Source organism: Heteronotia binoei, chromosome 6 (genome assembly GCF_032191835.1).
Source record: "Heteronotia binoei isolate CCM8104 ecotype False Entrance Well chromosome 6, APGP_CSIRO_Hbin_v1, whole genome shotgun sequence".
In the NCBI taxonomy this organism is placed as follows: Eukaryota; Metazoa; Chordata; class Lepidosauria; order Squamata; family Gekkonidae; genus Heteronotia; species Heteronotia binoei.
In genome coordinates, this window is record NC_083228.1 from 75,967,803 (window position 1) to 75,989,352 (window position 21,550).

The 21,550-nt window shown below is 45.4% G+C and overlaps 1 protein-coding gene across 1 annotated transcript in view; it reads right to left on the reverse strand.

Moving 5' to 3' along the window:
* Nucleotides 1-21,550, reverse strand: part of PDZD7 (PDZ domain containing 7) — a 43,370-nt gene that overhangs the window by 15,231 nt on the left and 6,589 nt on the right. The window contains exons 4-12 of the mRNA XM_060241788.1: nucleotides 20,625-20,799; nucleotides 17,985-18,161; nucleotides 15,500-15,647; nucleotides 14,834-14,894; nucleotides 13,231-13,707; nucleotides 6,394-6,579; nucleotides 2,745-2,920; nucleotides 1,769-1,860; nucleotides 950-1,041 (exon numbers count right to left, since the gene is read on the reverse strand). Coding sequence (XP_060097771.1) covers nucleotides 950-1,041; nucleotides 1,769-1,860; nucleotides 2,745-2,920; nucleotides 6,394-6,579; nucleotides 13,231-13,707; nucleotides 14,834-14,894; nucleotides 15,500-15,647; nucleotides 17,985-18,161; nucleotides 20,625-20,799 — 1,584 coding nt within the window. The remainder of the gene's footprint in view (nucleotides 1-949; nucleotides 1,042-1,768; nucleotides 1,861-2,744; nucleotides 2,921-6,393; nucleotides 6,580-13,230; nucleotides 13,708-14,833; nucleotides 14,895-15,499; nucleotides 15,648-17,984; nucleotides 18,162-20,624; nucleotides 20,800-21,550) is intronic.

Here is a 21,550-nt window from a genome sequence, read left to right on the forward strand (position 1 = left end):
CTTGGAGAAACGTTGACTGAGGGGTGACATGATAGAGGTTTACAAGCTTATGCATGGGATAGAGAAGGTAGAGAAAGAAGTACTGTTTTCCCTTTCTCACAATTTGAGAACCCATGGCTGCTCAATGAAATTGCTGAGCAGTCGGGTTAGAAAGGATAAAAGGAAGTACTTCTTGACCCAAAGGGTGATTAACACATGGAATTCACTGCCACAGGAGGTGGCGGCAGTCACAAGCATAGCCAGCTTAAAGGGGGGATTGGATAAACATATGGAGCAGAGGTCCATCAGTGGTTATTAGCCAAAGCGTATTGTTGGAACTCTCTGTCTTGGGCAAGTGATGCTCCGTATTCTTGGTGTTTGGGAGGGGCCACAGTGGGAGGGCTTCTAGTGTCCTGGCCCCACTGATGGATCTCCTGATGGTACCTGGTTTTTTTGCCACTGTGTAACACAGAGTGTTGGACTGGATGACCAATTGGCCTGATCCAACTTGGCTTCTCTTTTGTTCTTATATATTTATGTTAGAAGCTGGGAGTAGGGAGCTGTAAATGGGGAGGACGCCTGACAGGCTGAAAATGGCACATATGCCACTTTTGGCCTGAGGCAATGCCATTACCAAAGCCATTCAGCAAGATGCATTGGCCAGGCCAAAATCACTGCAAGAAAGAGTGATGCATCTAGGTGTGTTTGTTAAGGAGTGTAAAACAGAAATGTCATTTGGAATCAGTAAACTGCTGATTAAACTGAGGGGGGGGGGGGGCGGTTTGTCTTAGTTTTGTTTTTCTTAATAAGTTTTGATGTGCTTTTTCTGCTGGCAAATTTAGAACATTCTCCACCAATACTATTCTACAGCCCGGAAATAAACAAGGCCTTAGCATATTCATCACACACAGAACATGAAGGGTCCAAATGCTTGTTTTCTGTCAGGGAGACACCCTGAAACCTTCCCCACCTGTTCTGCTCTTCAGCGTGTCATAGGCTTCCAGCTCCATGGGTATAACCATGCTGTCAAAACGGCCCAGATCCGCAGGGGAAATCACACTCCTGAAAAAATGTTAAGAGGAGTTCTTGGCACTTGTTGAATAATTGGCTATCTAACATAGTGAGGAGGCGAGGGGGAAGCGACATTTTCACAGGCTGAGCTAAAGCTGTGATGAAGGGGAAGTTGTAGCTTCAAGTGTGGGGGCCCCCGGCAGTGTGACACCCATGCTATGCTCATCTCCCAAAGACAGTCTCTGGTGGTCAGGTGCAGTGTCATTCAGATTTTCAAAGAGATTCGGATTAGATCATTGCTATCAAGCTTTAGGATGTTTTGTTGTGTTGTTGATTTGTTCCCCCCCCCCTTTTAATGATGTGACTGCAAATATTATGTATGGCTTTTTCTTTATGCAAAGTGGCACCAACCTACTTCTGCTTAGGCAAGAAGTAAACCCCACAGTGAAACAGGGCTGTATATGCTGAGCTGAAATTTTGGCAAGATTGATTACCCAATCCCTTCCCTATAGTAGCTATCCAGGGTATTTGGGCTAGTGTTCCCTCTAAGCTGAGTTAGTGTGAGCTAGCTCAGTTTTTTATCCTCTGGCTCACACATTTTTGTCTTAGCTCGTGAAAAATGGCCCCAGAGCAAATTAATTTATGCAGTAGCTCACAACTTTAATGCTAGTAGCTCACAAAGTAGAATTCCTGCTCACAAGACTCCACACCTTAGAGGGAACCTGTCTCCTACAGTAGTCACAATGATACTTTCCTGCCTGTTCGCTTCTATTCTCACCTAATATCTCGGACAAGCAGCAATTTCTCAGGCCGGTCAAGAATCGCCAGCAGTGGCCTCACCAGATCTTCAACCCCTCCTTCATGGATGTACTATGGGTGGAAAGTAACCATCAGCAGAGACCAAACAGCTGTTCCGTTCAGTTTGGGGCAACATACCTGTAACCAAGCATTCACCTCACAGCAGTTGCTATTCTGTTGACTGGCTCCCTCAGAAAGGGTCCCCTGCAAGCTCATCAGTTTCCAGCCATGACTTCTCAGAGGGAGTACAAATAATTGGCCACTATGGCCTCTCCAAAGGCTACAAACCTCAATTAGAATTTAAAGTCTGGATTAAATGAATTATTAACTGCCTTGATGGCTGCTGTTAACTGTTGTGAGCATAAAAGTTTTAATCCTGCCTTAATCACCAAACAAATATTTTTTAAAAAATCAAAGAGACCAGGTGCATTGCTGATTCAGGATGCCACACAGTCTCTAAAGATTGCCCTGTCCCCCAATCCAAAAGCACTTCTGGTAGAAAACAGTAAATTATATCAATTTAGAGCTCCCTCTAGTGGCTACTGAACACACTCAAGGTTGACATGAAAAGTGAGCAATGGGAGATACCCATTGTAGAAACCGAGGGGAAATCCATCCATACTATATGAATTGTCTGATTGAAATGCATGCTAATCAAAGCCAGCCTGTGGGGACTATGATTCAGCCCAAGCCTGGGGCAATAAAAGCAAGCAAAGAAACAGCTTGTCACAGGAAAAAGGTACAAACCTAGGGCTGAGTCTCACCAAGGCCAGTGTCAATGAGAAAATGATTGGGGGAGAAGATGAAGAGGCTTAAACCTCTGCCTTTGCTCTGTCTGGTGCCAATGCAACTGAGGACAGAATGAGACAATTGACAACTGCACAGCCTAAGAATGACTTTTAACTTAAAAGGGAGATGGGCCCTTTAAGAACCTCCCACTCATGTGTGCCCCTTACCCGGGTGCAGTGCCTCAACACAGCTGCCACCTCATCCTCCATCAGCAGCTTCCGGGCCATGTCTTCAATAAGCATCAGGTGGCTCTCAGGCCCTGTGCTGGGCTTGCTGCCGTTGTGCTGAGGGGATGATAACGATGAGTCCCTCAGACCCAGGGAGATTAAAGCACGGCCTTTTTCTGGGGAGGGTCAACAAAGGAGCATCGGTGCATAAACAGTGAGAAACAAAACATGGTGAGGCCACCAGCCACCCAAACCACCAATACATGCATGTGTAATTGAGTGCAGTTCCCAAGACTGTCCGGACAATGCTTCACTTTCCATCTGCATTACTCTCATAAATGCGGGCAGTGGTTAGAGTGCTGGATTTCATTGTAGGGAACCAGGTGCAGGTCCCCACTCAGTCCGTGAAACCCTTAATCAGTCAGTCTATTGCATTTGGCTCTAGTTAGGCTAAAATGTCACTCTGTGCTCCTTGGATGATGGACTGGGCTGGTATCATGGAGCCCTGATGCTCTGGGCTTTCCAGAATGACAGCAGCAATGCAGGATAGAAATATTGGGACACACACACACTTAACAAACAAGTAAGTTGGATTTGGACCTTTCAGCTCAGCAAATATTGGATGCTTGTCAATAAACTGTGAACTTCTAATACTATCCAATTTTCCCTCTGTTCTTGTGAATACTGTGATGGGAGGGGAGGGAGGAGTTTGTCTAGTGTGTTTTGAATTCCAGATGTAGTAACTTGTGGGGAAGCAGTTATTAGTTTGTAATGACCCAATGGCAATTCAGAAACCACCTCACAAGCTCTTGAACAGGAACCAGGTTATTATCATTTTTGTGGCATGCTTTTAGAGACAGACAACTTGTGACATACAGTTGCCAACTACATGTTGGGCAATTCCTGGAGATTCCTGGGAGGACAGTTTGGGGAGGGGAGGGGGCTCATGAGGAATGTGATGCCATACAGCCCACACTCCAAAACAGCCGTTTTCTCCAGGGGCATTGATCTCTCTAATCTGGAGATCAGTTGTAATTCCAGGCTGGCAACCCTGTAATGTGACATGAAGGTTTAGTAATCAGAAGAATGCCTTTTGTTTCTTTTGACAGAGGGGAGGGGGAAGGAACAGTTTGGGGCCATGTTGCTAGGAAGGGACCTGGGTTAGCTCTCCCCTCCCTTCCCCTCCTATTGCTGTTTTAAGCTCCGGTAGTGCAAAAAGATCCATATTGTGGCAGCCTTTCTTACTTCCAGGAGTAAAGGCAGCAGGAGAGGAGAAATGACATGGAGGGGAAGAGTTAAGTCATCCTTCCCCTATTCTGTGGCTCCCACAACCCACACCAGCTCCCCGCAATAGATTTTGAGGGCTGAGTTTAACAACTGGTGTTTCAGTCACAATGTGTACACTGTAAACATCGTGCACAGTTCTGTGCTCCACAATTTCTATTTCATTAATCCTCACAGAAGCTTTATCCAGTAAGCTAAACGCATGAGGTGGTGACTTTCTCAATTTGAATTATGTGGCTTACAGAACCATTCCAAGAGGACTCCACCCTTCTCAGCCCATTGAAGCTACTCTGCTTAAGATGGCACTGTTAGTGGGTGCTGGACCCTAGCAGCTCTCCAGATCTTCCACTCTATCTGCTGAGCACTAGTGGCATTTGGGTGGAACACGCTATACCTAGGATGTTGCCAGTGGCCACTGGCATTAACACACACACACACACACACACAGAGCCACATGCTGCTGGCCAAGGCCCAACCTGCACTTCTGCTTAGTTACCCCGTTTCAGGCTCCGGATAACAAACTTCTGTACGCCACTGACTGCAAGCAAGGGAAGGGATGGAGGAAGAGAACAAAAATGAAGGAATTAATCTGCAGAATGCATAAAGAAAGGGGCAGCCGTGTTGGACTGGGCTGTGTTGTACTTGACACAAAAAGAGGAAAGGAAAAGGCTGTATCAGCACCAGGTGCTTTTGGAACAATCTTTCATGCATCTGATCCCACTAAGCTCAAAAGCATCAGTGTTCAGCCTGTATTAGAACCCTTTCAATCTGCATTGCAATGCTAGCAGGGGTAATATGTTTGCCACCTGAAGAGGTTTCAAAACAAAAACACCTTTGGAGACCAGAAGCAAATGACCCATTACAAGTGTCATAAGGCTGACAAGCATAAAAAACATAATTATAATGCAGGGGTGGGCAAACTGTGGCTCAGGAGCCACATGTGGCTCTTTAACACATATTGTGTGGCTCTCAAAGCCCCCATCACCCTGTCAGCCAGCTTGGAGAAGGCATTTACCTCTTTAAATCACTCCTCCCGGTCAAGCCAGTTGGCAGCTTGGAGAATGAAGTTAAAGTTAAAATGGCATTGTTTCCACCTCTCCCTCCCCCCCCTCCATTTCCTTCCTTCCTTCCGTCTCGTGGCTCTCAAACACCTGATGCTCACATCTTGCAGCTTTCAAACATCTGATGTTTGTACTATGTGGCTCTTATGTTAAGTAAGTTTGGCCATCCCTGTTATAATGTCTTAAATGATAATAATGATGATGGTGGCAATAATGATGCAGTTATAGTCTTCCTCTTCTTTTACATGGATTGGATCCAACGGTAGATTTCTGCTAAAGGAAGGGGAAGATATTTTCCCCAAATCTCCCATTTCATTACAAGTTTCTGATTTTCCCCTCATGTTGTTCCTTGGTGAATTTCATAATTAAGTAGAATATAGGAGGTGAGAAAATCCAGGTTTGTTGACAGAAATCCCTTCCAACAGCAAAAAATATCCCTGGATCTGACCCTGGAAGTATCTCCAATCCTATAAATAAGAAACCATTCCTAGTGATAAGGATCAGGTGGCAAAGCTAGTGGGCAATGCCAGGCCAGTATTGGATTCTCCTGTGCCACACTTATTCCAGGTTTTCTAGATAGCTTTTGTTCTTTGACTTTGGTGATCAAAATGTTGTTGTAGGGGTTATGACAAGTACTTACACAAAGCTCACCTCCAGACTCTTTCTCTGTCTGCAACTAGGACTCCTGACCTCAAGACCATTGCTCTTGTTTTACCTGCTCCAGAAACTGTCTCTCTTGCCCTAATACTACAGCACTTGGGTTCACCTCCCCTCCCCTCCTACTTCCTACTGCAATAAGAGCTCACAGGATGCAGAAGAGATAGGTGAGCTGGATTCCTGCAGCACAGAAAATAAAGATGCTGCTTGGCTGCTGCCTCTCCACCCTGGAGTTGTTCAAGGGTTGGTGAGACTGCTTATGTCCACTTGGCAAATTAGTCTTGGGCAGTCCAGGTATCTGCACCATTCCTTATGGCCCAGATTTAAAAGGCAGTATACAGTGAAAGCCTGAAGTACAGCAATATTCTAGCTTGGTTGGCAAGAGCAGGACAAATAACTACAGTTCTGGGAGGAGCAAGTTCTCCAGCAGGCTGGTTGGCAGACAACCCACAATCTACTTTTGCCCCTTCTGCATTACAGCCCCACAAGGGGAAATGTCCTGTTCTTGAAGATCATCTCCCCAGATCACAGAGGGCCTTATTATCACAGAGAAGACGGCAATGACATAGGACTGTTGTTTCAGCAAGTTTCAAGAGCTGGGCTAGCATGAGGTAGAACCATAACATGGTACAGATGCTTTTGGTTACCTTTCTCCCCCTCAGAGTGTGCTGGGGACTTGGACCGCCTTGGTGCTTCTGGTGACCCAGCTGCTGAGCTTGGCTTTCCTGAACGGGTGCCCTTAAAGAACAAGTTCATGAGGGTTTTGGAGCGCTGCAAGGTGACTTTCTTCTCTGAAGTTGATGGTTTCTCCTTCTTCCTCTGGCGTTTCTCCTCTGGGACACGAGTTCAGAAAGTCATACCAGAAGGAGTAGCATTAAATCCAATACCCTCCATCCCAACCTGAACCCCTACCCCACCATAGCCCCAACACTTTTGCAAGCTATTATGAATACTATTTATAGGAGGAGAACAGGAAGGTGCATGTGGTCCTTGCTAAACTTCTTAGACCCTGCATTTGAAAGGATGGCCAAACACTCAAGTCCAAAACATGTTAGCTGATTCACATATTACAGTGAATGCGTGATGAGCCTAGAGCAGGCCCATAGCTATGGTGGGACATCTTGGGGCGACACTCCCTTAATTTACAGCAACGACCCACAAAATTCTCTTAGAAAACTTTTTTAAAAGCCAGCTGTCATCCAGCAAGCCCATATCTCTCCAACAGCTGGAGAGGTGTGGGGGGAGAAGGTCCTGACCCAAAGCAGGCACTGCATGTGTGGGAAATAAGGAGAACTTGCACCTCTCACTGCAGTGTCTGCTTTGGGCCAAGACTGTCTACAGGACTCAAGGAGAAGAGCTTCAGCCTTCCCCTTGTGCATCTTCCTGACCAGAACTAGCTCTGGGACATTATTTGGCCTGTTAGGAAAGAAAACCCGCTGTTGGAGAGAATGGATGACCTCAAGGTTTCTGTAAAATAGTAAACTGAAGCAGTATGTAATAGAAAATGGCTGGGTTTTGTACAAGATATATAGGACAGGGGGCATGTCTGTTTTGAAAAAGGGTATACTTTATGACTTCTATGGAAAGAAAGAAAGTCTTCCGCTTACTACATCCCCTTCTTCCTCATTTCTTGGTATCTGCACACAGGATCCATTTTAAATTTATTTTATTTATATCCCACCTTTCTCCCAAGTGGGAACCCCAAGCACCTTACATCATTCTCCTCTTCTCTATTTTAGTCTCACAACAACCCTGCTAGGTAGGTTAGATTGAAAAGATGTGACGAGCCCAAGGCCATTCATCAAGCTTCCATGGCAGAGTGGAGATCTGAATCTTGGTTTCCCAGATCTTAGTCAGACACTTTTATCACTACACCATGCTGCCTCTCCAATTCTGCCAGGATTTCCAGTGGAATCACCACACATTCTAAGAAGATCTAACAAAGGGCAGTTTGAACTTTGCAAGAGTCTTGTGTTAGGGAAAAAAATAAGTGTCTTGTGTGTGGGAAAGTTGCGGATGGTATATTGGCCACTATATTAATGGATCTAAACTTGTTTGGTAAGTAGATTCCAGACACAGTTTTTCCTTAGCCTGAATATGGGGCAGATTGCTTTAATGTGAAGAGTGGATGCCTTTAACTTGGACTTGCAGGAAACCCATGGATGAAGATTTAGGTGCATCAAAGGAATCCACCTAAAGCTGGGGAGAGTCTGTCTGGGCAGCCATCAACGGGAGATAATTCAAAATAGGAGCTGAGCAAACTAGGAAGCTACAGAGCAGGAGTCTCCAACTAGGGTTGTCAGCTCTGGGTTGGGAAACACTTGGAGATTTAAGTGTGGAGCCTGAAGATGGCACGGTTGGGAAGGGGAGGGACTTCAATGGGGCCTAATGCCATAGAGTCCACTTTCCAAAGCAGCTATCACTTGGAATACCAGGGGATCTCCAGCTACCACCTGGAGGTCACAAATCAAAAATATACCACTGCAGGCACAACAAGAAACAATTGCCAGTCATTTGCGTTCAAATATATATGCAACATACAAATCCCAAATATCAAGTATGGACTACTGTAGGTCGATCCAATATACCATTTCACATCTTCCTCAGGTTCAAGGATGAAGAGATTGAATCTAACAAACTTATAATCATTTTTGTTGCTATCGCTTTGAAGTGGGACCAAACTGGACTCCAAAGAGTTTACAATCTTAATAATTGCCATCACTTTTGGAATGGGGCAAAACCAGACTCCAAGGAACTTACAGTCTTATTTGCAAGAACTTGTGTTTATGTGGGAGTCAGGTAAGTACTGGCAACCCTGTCTCCAACACTGATGAGCCTGTGGGCTCTTGAGAAATACTGAGAAAATGTAGTGGGAGTCACTACAAAAGTGACTGCCTGGGAATCACAAAATGTTGGGAGGTTCAGGCCAAACGTCTTCCTGCAGGTCCAAAGGCAATGCCTCCTACAGTACTCTGAAGCATCTCCTAATAAGATGGAGAAAAACCAAGGTTGGGTCTTTGCCTTAGGAAAGAAGTAGGATGCCAAGAAAAATATTAGCTGGCTCCATGGAGTTCACGGGAGCCACCTTGGGAACCATTGCCACAGAGGCATCTGTTTGAGGACCAGGAGCTACCTGGAGTGGGTCATTAGTGGAGGTTAGTTTGCACCTTCAGAAGGTGAGGTTCAGTACCTTCATAGAAAGGATGCAGAGAAATTCTAAAGAACTCTTCCTCTGTGCAATTATGGTCTTCAGGCTGCCACCTACTGGCTGTTTGCTCACTTAATGTAGGCCACGTGGCATTGTAGCGCACGCTCTGTGGAACAGGCTCTCTGAGGAGGTGAGGGCTGGCTCTGTCTCCGCATTTCCAGGACGTGTTTCAAGGTCTATATGAACATATGAAGCTGCCTTATACTGAATCAGACCCCCCAGGGTCCATCAAAATCAGTATTGTCTACTCAGACTGGCAGTAGCTCTCCAGGGTCTCAAGCTGAGGTTTTTCATGCCTATTTGTCTGGACCCTTTTTAGTTGGAGATGCCGGGAATTGAACCTGGGACCTTCTGCTTACCAAGCAGATGCTCTACCACTGAGCCACCGTCCCTCCTCTAAAGCTTTTAAAGGGGTACAGCTGCAAGGATCTTTTGGGTGGAGGGGCTTCATTTTATGGGGCTTCATTTTATGTTTAGATAGTGGTATTTTAAATTGCAATTTGTAAGCCACCCTGCCTGAGCCATCAGGAAAGATGGAAAGCCATCAGAAAATATTTTAATTAAACAAATTCTCAGGGGATGTTTAGACCAAAGGCTACTAGTTGGGGTAGAAAAATGAAACCTCCATGTGCAGAGGCAGCATATCTCTGAATAACAGATACTGGAGGCAAACAACAGGAGAGCCTTCATCATCTTGCATTGCTTATAACATTCCAGAGGCCATTTTGGAAAAAGAATACAGGGCCTAGGAGGACCTGCATCTGATCCAGCAAAAAGAATTCTTTAAAAGTATCAAGCACACTAGTGGTATTCTATTACTCTCCAATTAGCTAACGGTACAGATGCATGAGGTACCAAGACAGAGACTAGAGGGCAAGAGTGGCACTCCTGCACCTTAAGGGACTCCCAAGCTATGCAGGAAAAAACATGTTTTTAACAACCCCTCCTCCAGTGCTCCACCCAAGCCAGCAGGTGCCAACATCTGTATGTACAGAGATCCCACATGTAGAGAACATGTGCACATGAGAGAGATCTTGGGGTTGTGGTAGATAATTCACTGAAAATGTCAAGACAGTGTGCATTTGCAATAAAAAAGGCCAACGCCATGCTGGGAATTATTAGGAAGGGAATTGAAAACAAATCAGCCAGTATCATAATGCCCCTGTATAAATCGATGGTGCGGTCTCATTTGGAGTACTGTGTGCAGTTCTGGTCACCGCACCTCAAAAAGGATATTATAGCATTGGAGAAAGTTCAGAAAAGGGCAACTAGAATGATTAAAGGGCTGGAACACCTTCCCTATGGTTGAAACGCTTAGGGCTCTTGAGCTTGGAGAAACGTCGACTGAGGGGTGACATGATAGAGGTTTACAAGATAATGCATGGGATGGAGAAAGTAGAGAAAGAAGTACTTTTCTCCCTTTCTCACAATACAAGAACTCGTGGGCATTCTATGAAATTGCTGAGCAGACAGGTTAAAACGGATAAAAGGAAGTACTTCTTTACCCAAAGGGTGATTAACATGTGGAATTCACTGCCACAGGAGGTGGTGGCGGCCGCAAGCATGGCCACCTTCAAGAGGGGGTTAGATAAAAATATGGAGCACAGGTCCATCAGTGGCTATTAGCCACAGTGTGTTGGACTGGATGGGCCATTGGCCTGATCTAACATGGCTTCTCTTATGTTCTTATGTTCATGTCAGCTCTCCCTTGGTCGAGGACTAATAAGGTGGAAGGGAAGGGAAGCTGGGGCCTGATGGGGGCTGCACAGGGCTCAAAGGAGGCAGGTCAACAGTATGCCTCTTTCCAGCCCAATCTGATCCCTTATCCTGTGAGGGAAGCAGTTTCTTCACAGCTTAAGATCATGGAGTTTTTTTGGGGGGGCGGGGGGATGGGATTGTCCTTAGAGGAAGTCACGCTGAATCTGAATTCCATTTTCCCAAAGACGGCTTGTGGAGGGGGGGGGGGGGCTCAAACCGGAGAGACGGAAACCTCCCTCAGGCCAGTGCCATCATGTGAAGCTGAGTGCTTTAAATACAGGAGACGAATGCAGGCAAGGGGGCTTGGATAAGGATAGGAAGATGAACTTAGAAAAATGATGGCTTTGGGCAGGAAGCAGGGGGTGGCACTAAATATACCCACATTCTTCCGCTGTCAAAGCTATTGTGGGGGGCTAGAATGCCACCTTTCCAGCTCCCCTTTTCAAGGCAGCCACTTCCTGGTTAGGGAGGGGAAGTCCTAGCTGACTCTGGTGCACACTCTTTAGTGTCAGGTGTTCCAACAGAAGAAAGGAGATCCATTCCTACAGCTTCTGTCAGTGCTTCATTGCCCAGATCCATCTAAAGAGATCCATGTGTGGAAATCTGCTACCTTGCACATAAAGATGTGCAGTTTCTGCATGCTCAACCCCTGAAAGCCAGGAAGAGTGGATTGATTTTATCAGCATTTAAATGTAAATTTGGATGTATAACCAATTTATGCTTGTAGATCCTGATCCAGCACATGGTAAGTGATCCGAATGCTGCCTCTGCCTGTGTATTTTCTTAGTTGAATCAGGATGAGGAAGCATGGTTGGAGGTGGACAGGGAGGAAATGAGAAGGAAAAAGCATTCTCTTCTTTGTTCTGTTTTCCATCTCTTTCCACAAAATTATTTCACAAGTCCATGCTTAATATGGAGCTGGATAGAAATGGCTTGGCAGTGCTGATGTTATTAGACCTGTCGGCAGTGTTTGACACGGTTGATCGTCAGTTACTGACCTGTTGCGACACCAGCGCTGGAATCCAGGGGTTAGCCTTGCTGTGGCTTTCCTCCTTTCTCCAGGGTCGGGGACAGGGTGGCACTAGGGGAAGAGCTATCCTGGCGACACCCACTTATTTGTGGAGTGCCGCAGGGAGCGATTCTTTCTCCTATGTTATTTAACATCTACATGAGCCCCCTCGCCCAGATTGCCCAGAGGCATGGGCTGAGTTGTCACCAGTACGCTGATGATACCCAGCTCTACCTGTTGATGGGTGGCCAGTCCGATTCCACCCTAGAAGATCCATCTGCAGCATTACAAGCTGTGGCGGAGTGGCTCAGGCTGAGCAGACTGCAATTAAATCCAACGAAGACGGAGGTCCTGTACCTAAGTTGCCGCAGTCTGGGACTGGAGGTCCGTTTACCAACCTTCGATGGGGCACAGCTTATGCTGGTTAAAAGCTAGGAGTGGTTAAAAGCTAAGAGTGCTCTTGGATGCCTCCTTAACGATGGAGGCCCAAGTAGCTGCCACTACCAGGTCAGCTTTTTACCATCTGCGGATGGTAAGGCAGTTGGTTCCCTTTCTTGATTGTGATGACTTAGCTACTGTGATCCATGGTACGGTCACCTTGAGATTAGATTACTGCAATGCCCTCTACATGGGGCTGCCCTTGTACAAAATCTGGCGACTCCAGCTAGTGCAGAATGCTGCAGCCAGGTTGTTAATGGGAGTTCCTTTACGGGAGCACATTCGGCCTGTGCTGAAAGCACTGCACTGGCTACTGATAGTGTACCGGATTTGCTTCAAGGTGCTGGTTATCACCTTTAAAGCCCTATATGGCCAGGGTCCTGCATACCTTAGGGAGCGCCTTTCCCCATATATGCCCCAGCGAGCACTTTGGTCCAGAACCCCAAACCAGTTGATGGTCGCCAGCATCAAAGAAGCTAGGCTTGCGTCAACAAGAGCCAGAGCCTTTTCCATTGCTGATCCTAGCTGGTGGAATGAGTTGCTGGAGGAGGTGAGGGCCCTGCGAGAGCTCACAGTTCTGCAGAGCCTGCAAAATGGCACTCTTCCACCACGCTTTTTCATAATGACATCTACAGCGATAGATTGGGCCCAGGAACACCACCAGTGGCTTGTCTGGGACCTCCAGAAGTTTAAAAATCAACCAGCGTGATTACCACCACTAGTATCTTGTTTGGATACATCGAATTAGCACCAGATGTTTTAAATGTTTTAATGTTTTAACGTTTTAACGTTTTTATATTTAATATTGTTTATATTTACTGTTAAATGGTTGGGCATGCTATTGCTGACCCTCATACTGTTAGCCTCCCTGAGCCTGCCTTGGTGGAGAGGGCAGGATATTAAATAAATAAATAAATATTTCACATCAAAACAGAGGGAATGAAAAAGCAAACAAGAAAAGGAGGAGCAAAATGCACACACCCAGAAAATGTGGGTCTGGCATGATGCTAAAAGGAGTGACAGAGCTTTTAAACTCAATGAACAACAATAATGAAAAAGCTGGGCACCTACCACAGATTGTCAGATAGCTCTGTGATCTCTTGATAGGCTGCCGGGGACGGCTGAGTGCCAGAAGGAGTGCTGTTTTGGGGGAAGGATCTGTGGTCTCCTTGCTGCTGAAGGGCCGGTGCTTCCTCAGGTGGAAGGAATCTTTGAGGGTTTCTGAGCGGATCGCAGTGTCCTTTAGGATCTCCATGGGCCGCACGATCCGGCGAGTCTCGGTGATCAGGCTTCCTGACAAGGAGGCCCCATCAGCTGGTGGGTCAGTCTGCATGGCTGTCTCTGCCCTCTCTAGGCCTCGGTTCCGGATTGGCGGGTCCTCAGTAGAGATGCCAATATCCACCATGCAGCCTTGAGCTGAACTGGATACTGGGGTGGGGGTCATCTGCAGGCCATTCATGGAGCTGAATGGAGTCCCTGAGGAGTAGGATGAGACCGACGAGCTGGATTCAGAGGTCTGTGACAGCTGCTGCAACTGGCCATTGGCTACTGCGTAAAAAATGAGGAAGACAAATGTTGGGTTTTCCCCCATTCAGACAATCAGTTTTAATAAAATTAATGTTCTGTTGTGACCCATTTGTTGTGCACATCCCAAATGTCTCCTTTGGTACTTCTATTGTAGGGATATTACCTTTTCCTAGTACTAAATGTGTTCTGCTTTTTTCTCTCTTTAAGAAAAAGCAATTCTTCCCACAGGTAGCACAAATCATTTATATGGCCATTGACACATGAACTGTACTTGCCTGTGCTCTGCAGAGACCTCCCTGGTATTAGAGAGCACCTTCTTTGTAGCTAGTTTCTTTTGTTCTGCATTGTTTGGGGGTTACTCATACATATCACCTAGGACACTAATGTTGATGGGCAATACAATGCTGCCCCCATGTACATAATTTTTTGTAACATTTCAAAAGTTTAGTTGAGGTTGAAAAATTCTCTCATGGAATTGTTCATCAAGTTTTTAAAGAACAGACACCAATTAGGTTAGCCCCCCCTCCGCCTCCATCCCTGATCCATATCCTATGATAGCCCTGACCACCATTGATGAAATATTGCGGGGGCACTAAACGTATATCTGTGCAACCTTAAACATGGCCTTAGGGTGAAATAGGGTTGCCAAGTTCCAGATAGGGCTTGGAGATTCCCCTAGAATTACAAGTGATCTCCAGACCGTAGGTATCCAAACTTTCTGGATCTCCAAGGGTTCAGTTCCTCTGGAGAAAAGTAGCTGCTTTGGAGAGCTGACTATATGGTGTTACAACCCACTGTGGTCCCTCCCCTTCCCAAACCCTGGCTGTACTCCCAAATCTCCAGGAATTTCCTAATCCGAAGTTGGCAGCCTTAGGGTAAAAGCACCCTCTGCAAAGGAAGAGTTTGAGCTTCATCTGTATCTGTGTACCATAGGACATGTCTAGACTACTGAGTTGGCTGCCTGTGTGTGTATGATGCCCCCCACCCCAGCTCAAAGGCCTGGGTGGAAGAGACAGCAACCTTGTTGTCTGAAATGCAAGGGGGAAAGCAGTTTGCTTGCTTGCAGAATGCTCTCACATTCCTTATTGGCTCTAAGCAAAGCAACATCACATACTAGCATAGACAGTAAGGGGCATTTGGGTCTTACATCTATTGAGCCAGCAGTACTCAGCCACCATTTCCTTGTATGCCGGGAACCTCCCTGTCTCCTAGAGGAAGGGAACAGAAGAGACATGTCTTAAGATCATTTGTTGACTGCCCAGCACTACACAGTGTGTCTTCGGAGACTAACCCGATCCCAGAGGGAGAGACACTTTGATAAATAATGCATCCTCCACTGCCAGGTCCCTTCCCAGCTGAAACTGGATCTGCTAAGTCTCAAGAGTCTGGGTCCTGCAGCGTCTTGGGGAGGAAATACTGGGCATCAGTGAGATGACAAGAAAGGGAGTTCAGTGCTGCTGCTCCAGCAAGCAGTACATTAGCAAATTCAGCTCTGTGGGAAAGCACAAGTTACTCTGCAACTCAGCAAAGCTGGAGTCTCTCTTCCACTTCCTGCAGTTATCTTGTGTGCTGCCAGCTACAGCAACTCAGTATTGTATATTCCTGGCTGGGCAGAAAGACTGTATCCATGGGAGGCTGGTTTGGGGGAGTGGAGTGAACTGAACTTGGGTGATACCTCACAAGATTCTGAAATCAGCATATTGATGTCTCTTATGGCAAAGCACTAACCTCCATTCTTGCTGGGACTTTGTGTTCTCCCATTCCTCTTCATCCCCTTATCCCTGCCCAATGCTTGGCAAAGCCCAGACCTCACCTTGATGGTCAGCATGATGTGGGTCTGCCCCTTTAGCACTTCCACTGCCTTGCTATGGCTGATGTCGTTAAACTTGACTCCGTTGGCTGCAAGGACTTGGTCACCGACCTTGATCCCATTTTGCTCAGCCAGCCCACCGGGATCCACTCTGGGAATGACACAACCTGGGAGTTACTCCCATCATAGCACAGTCAGTCTAACCGGACTACTCAGGCTCTCCAGGAGGAGTGAGTGGCTCAGGGAGAGAAGTGAGGCATCATCTAAGCCCGAACGGGTGATAACGTGATGGAGATTCACAAGGATTATAAAACAGCCCTAGTTCTTCATCCAGCTGTAGCTTATAGAAGAATATTCAAGACCTCCTAAGACAATTTTCTGTATGACTTTCCCAGGAGGTGAAGTGCCAAGTTCCTCAAGACGGGACAAAAGGGTTGTTAAATCCAACAGCCTTCAGGCTTACTCTTTGGCAGTAAGACTCAGGGTCAAACTATACTGGGGAGCTGTGACTGGATCATCAGACATGTAACTGAACTGCAAAATCTGTCAAGAGGGGCTATGGATCAAGGCTATGCTTTTATGGAAGTGATTAACTCTCCAATCTGCACTGTTTCCCCAGTTGGAAGTGGCCTCCCTGGACTGCTTTCAGCCCCAAGCCCTGTTCACAAGTTACAGTGAACATACATATAATCTCTGTACAGCATACACTTGATTGTTCTTTGTATTCTCATGCTACGGTGAATGCATGCACCGCTGAATGTGCAATACAAACCCCACAGTCATTCAGGCACTGGTCCCTAGGTTCATTCATAAACTGAATGTGTGTTGGCTCTTTCTTTACAAATAGTTGTATGCCTCTATAGACAGCACATACATGGTTCACTTAGCATGTGAACAGGGCTCCAGTAAGGAAAGAACTGGCACAGTATGATGCTATAATGCCCATCTCTCCCTCATACTGGGACTAAAAGCAGCCCCTGGGAGCTATTTTCACATTTTCTGCACAAGCCTGAGGCAGATCATCTACAGATCTGAACAAAGGGTAGCTAATCAGTGATGTGACCTAGTAGCTGTCCCAGGTAGTCTTTATCCACCACTCAGTTTTCAGAACAAGCAGGGCAACAGAATGATAAAAAATAAAATCTGCACCACCCTGCTTTGCAGGCAGAAGGTTCTACCCCTGGTATCTCTAGCACAGGATTGCAGGTGAGGTGCTTGGAAAGTTCCCTTCTTTGCCCAAGGTGGCTAAGAGCAGGCAAAGGTGGCAAGAGTGGCCGAGAGCCCCCAGGCAAAGATTCCATCTGCCTCCCTGCCATGTGACCCAGATCAAAACCAAATATTATCAGCTTGCTGCTACAATCCATTAATAGAATAATAATTGTTCATTAGGTAAGAAACATTAAAGGAAAATGGGCAGGATTATTAAACAGATTTTACTTAGCTTATTTACACAGCTCACACTGCAATAAGGTATGGTGCAAAAAAGGCAAACACTTCACTCTGTTTTGTCAAAATTCCCTTGCTGATTTCTAGAGATCAGGCTGCCAGTAGAGGCAGAAGGGCAAGCAAACCAACCCTCTTTCTTTGGGTCAGTTGGCAGACTTGGCAACCTTATCTGGAACTCCCACAGGGTTTTTAAATACACTGCTCTTTTTCCTGTGATGCTCATTCTGAGCACGAGCCTGGAAACTTTTTTGCCTCTCCAGCATCACAATGTGAGTTTTAACAACCCTCCTCCCTCCATCATATTCTTCCCTGGGGCATGAGATAACTGATTCCCTCCTCCCACACACCACTTCCACTGCCTCCAGCTAGGGGCTCACGTACCAATGACAATCCTATCCTTGTGGTAGAGAAGCTTCTCTACGCAGCTTGGGAAATGGGACAGGGAACACAGCAAATGGTGGGCTTTTTGCAAGGCAGATCATGGAAGGAGGATGAGGACAGACAAGGTACTGGCTGATGACATGCAGATCATCCTACCTGGGAGAAGGAGCACGTGATGCACTTGTTGCCTTCCCAGCACACAGAATGTGAGGCTGGCTGGCTATTGCAGGTGCAGAAGGCAGAGCAGACAATCTGGGTTCAGTAGACCACTTGTCTAATGGTACCATTAGAAGTTTCATATTAGTTTTCTTTTGATTGTTTTCAGAAGCATACCACTTGCTGTTCATTCTTTCCCCCCTTCGAAACAGTAGGATTTGTGCAGACATGGGGTGCGTTCACACTACACTAAATAATGTGTTTTGCAACTGTTTAAGAATAGCTAAAATCCACTTGCAAAACACATTATTTAGTGTAGTGTGAACATACTTGTGGAAATAAGAACAAACTCTGCCAATAACATGTTTCCTACTTATTATGGCCTGAATTCCTCGAATCTGAACAATTTGAAAGTAGTTGTAATAACCTGAACCAAGTAGTCTCTGGATCTGAAGCAGTCAACCAATGAGGGTACCGGGCTAAACCTTACAGGAAAGACACTTACTTGGAGACATAGATGCCAAGGCCATACTCCTTTCCCCCACGGATGTTGAAACCCAAGTAGTAGTCATCCGATGTGGTGTAAAGGTGAACAATCCGCCGCCTGCCAATCTCAGAGCTGGTATCTGATGGGGTTGAGCCACTCTTCTCCACAACCAAGCGTCTGTTTATCACATCAACCCTGTGGCAAGCATAGGAATTTGCCCAGTAGCATAGATTCCAAGGATTTTACCTGTCTCCCTTCTCCCACAGGAGAATGGGAGCTGAAGATGTAATCTTGGAGGTCACCAGTTCAAACCTCACCACAGCCACAAACTCACTTTAGGTAAGGTTTTCTCTCTTGGCCTCAATCTTCCATCTGTAATATCACTGGTCTATCTTATAGAGCTATTATAAAGATTACTTTGATCATATCAGTTATTATTAATGGAGCTATACTCTGAAAAGAAAATCAGATAAATCTGTTTTAGAGTACATTACAATATTCCGCAACCTGAATGATGAATCCTGAAAACTGAATTATAGAATATGAGTTTAATTTGAGTCTAATTCTGGCACATATGAGCTTGGTCTCTAAGCCTGCCCCTTCCATCTGTCTTTAGTCACTATGCTCTGGCCACGTACATCATTCAGGTTTCAATCAGAAGGTGTGACTTCAAGGGGGCACTGCTGGATTTAGCCATTAGTATCTCTAGCGAAATTGTAAAGCTGAATAAAAATCTGCAAATTTTCATACTTGGTGATTTTTTTCAGTTTCATGTTCTGAATGAAAACTTTGAATTTAAATGTGTTTTTAAAACAAACAAACCTCTAAGATGTAATTTAAGTGCTGTAGATTTGCCAACATTTCTGGATTGCTGGCAAAGTTTCACAAATATGAAATCATAGAAACCATCAAATACTAACGATCACCAATGTTACCTCTAAGCTGTGGAGTCTTGTGAGCAAAAATTCTACTTTGTGAGCTACTGGCATTAAAGTTGTGAGCTACTACATAAATTAGTTTAATGTAGGGCATTTTTTCCTGAGCTGAGATAAAAATGTGTGAGCTGGAGACTAAAAAAATGTGAGCTAGCTCACACTTACTCAGCATAGAGGGAACACTGATGATCACTGCACATTATTTGTCAAATGGTGTCAGATTTTTTTTTTAAATGCTTCTTGAGCACTCAACCAGAGGGGACAGTTGGGTTTGTTCTAGGATACATTGTCCATTTATAATGGACGATAGGGAAACCCAGCTGCTCCAATGTGAAGTGAGAATATATGCCATAGAACATATGCCAAAATCTTCTGCAATGGGCAGGGGACCCATGGCAGAGGTGCAAGGACTCCTTGACTGTCGAGTCAATGGGAAAAGGGTTGTCTGAAAGCAAAATTTAAAAACCTATGGTTATCTTTTAGCTGTATATATTATCCTACCTTTACTGCTTCTTATATTATGTAATACCATCTTCTTGCATTGTTTATCATGTCTGATACTTTATGCTTTGCTTCAGACTGCTGTAATCTTATTCCTATTACATTCCTTAATAGATGTCTCATCCTATTGATTTTATTGATTTACACAGTTCAATCTACCTTGAGTCACAGTGAGAAAGGCAGACTATTAAGTAAATAAACAAATTAAAAACATCAGCTTTAAGTACTCTTGAATCTTTAGTGCCATTGCAGGTCAGCCATCAGCTGGCAACCACCAAATATTAAAATGAGATGCCGCCAAATGTCAAATACTGAAATAAAATACTTGAGGAATCTGTAAAATGTGAGCCACAATAAAACATCAAGAGATTATTCAACACCAGTATTTGCAAAGGAGAATTTTGAGGAACAAAATTGGGAGGCAAATTTATTCCACATGTCGGATAATGGGCAAAGCATTTGGTCTAGTTCAGAACTTGTAGCTATTTAACTCTCCATGCACTATAACTCAGGCATGCATCCCTCCATATTAGACTTGCAAACACCTTTCAAGCATCCATTGCAGCTTTTCAGTCACTACTGGGATCCTCCCTTCCACACACAGCCTCACTAATATAATCTTCCCCATTTATTGAACCACTAAGAACATAAGAGAAGCCATGTTGGATCAGGCCAATGGCCCATCCAGTCCAACACTTTGTGTCACACAGTGGCCAAAAAAGAAAGAAAGTTCACAAGTGGGGCTAGAAGTCCTTCCACTTTGCCCCCCGCCCCAAGCACCAAGAATACAGAGCATCACTGCCCCAGACAGTTCCAATAATATGCTGTGGCTAATAGCTCCATATTTTAATCCAAACCCCTCTTGTAGCCGGCTATGCTTGTAGCTGCCAGCACCTCCTGTGGCACTGTTTCCTTGCTGATCACCATTTGATTCCAAGTGCCAAAGAAGCCCCCCTCCAACTATGGTTCCCTTGCAATTTACATTGGAGGAGCAAATTTAGCCCAGTAACCCCATGTCACCTTGACCTCCCCCTCTCCTATCCCTTGGTCAGAGTTCACACTAATATTATCTTCTTCTATCTCAAGAAACTTGATCTCTCCTTCTCTGCTCTGCTGAGCCCAGCACACTTGCCTTGGCCCAGACAAACAATGCATTGTGATTTTTGGTTACCTAAGGCCTGCTGACAATAGGGTGCTCCCATAAGTAGACAGTCTCACTTACCATGTGGTCTTTTCTTTGGAGAACTTTATCCCTGGCACCTTGCCCATGCGTCTCACAACCATCCGCAGCCGGTTGTTCCCTGTCAGGACTTTCACTGCACTCCCCATTGTAATGTTCTCCAAGCTCACACTGTTCACCTCTGTGATTTTATCTCCAACACATAGCCCAGCCAGCGCTGTGGGTATTAAATACAGATAGCTCAATGCAGCCCAAGGACTGGTGAGTTTTCTCCCCCCACCCTGATTGTTTGCAAATTAAGGCAACAGCATTGCAACAATAAACAAATTGCAAAGTACAGCACAAATTTTAGAGTAAGAGAGAAGATCCTTAATATTTCTTAAAAGAGGAGCCTATAATTTTCAGGGGTTTGTATTTAAATTCTGGTTTATTAACTGGCTACACTTAGAGGAACGACATTTCAAGTTAAGTGTTCTCTTTGGGCTGCTTCTCACATATATACATATGGAAGGTTGAGGACTACTATCAAAGTAGGCATGGACAAGTATTTCCCAAGCCGCACCTGTGATCCATCAAAGGGCCCACCACCCAACCACAGTCACTGGGTTCTTCTACTCCAAGCCCACCTACTACCAGCAAATGCAAGATTGCCCCAGAGCGCCTTGTGATGTCACACGGGCCTTTAAGCAATTTTCAGTTTCATGGTGGGTCTGGGAGATGCACTTGGAAAGAATGGGGCATGGCAGTTTCACACTACTTTTAGTCTTGTGGGCAGTGACAGAAAGGAGTGTGACAGTGTCACGCTCAGCTATCTCTTATAGGAGGATTTTATACGTATGTGTGTGTGGGGGGTGCATGTTGCCCCCACACTTGGAACTAGCCTTGGGTATGATTATGTTTTCTGTTCCTTATTCCCAGTGGTTTGCAATGATTAGTCTTGCTATTGAATAGCAGGAAGAAAATTACTT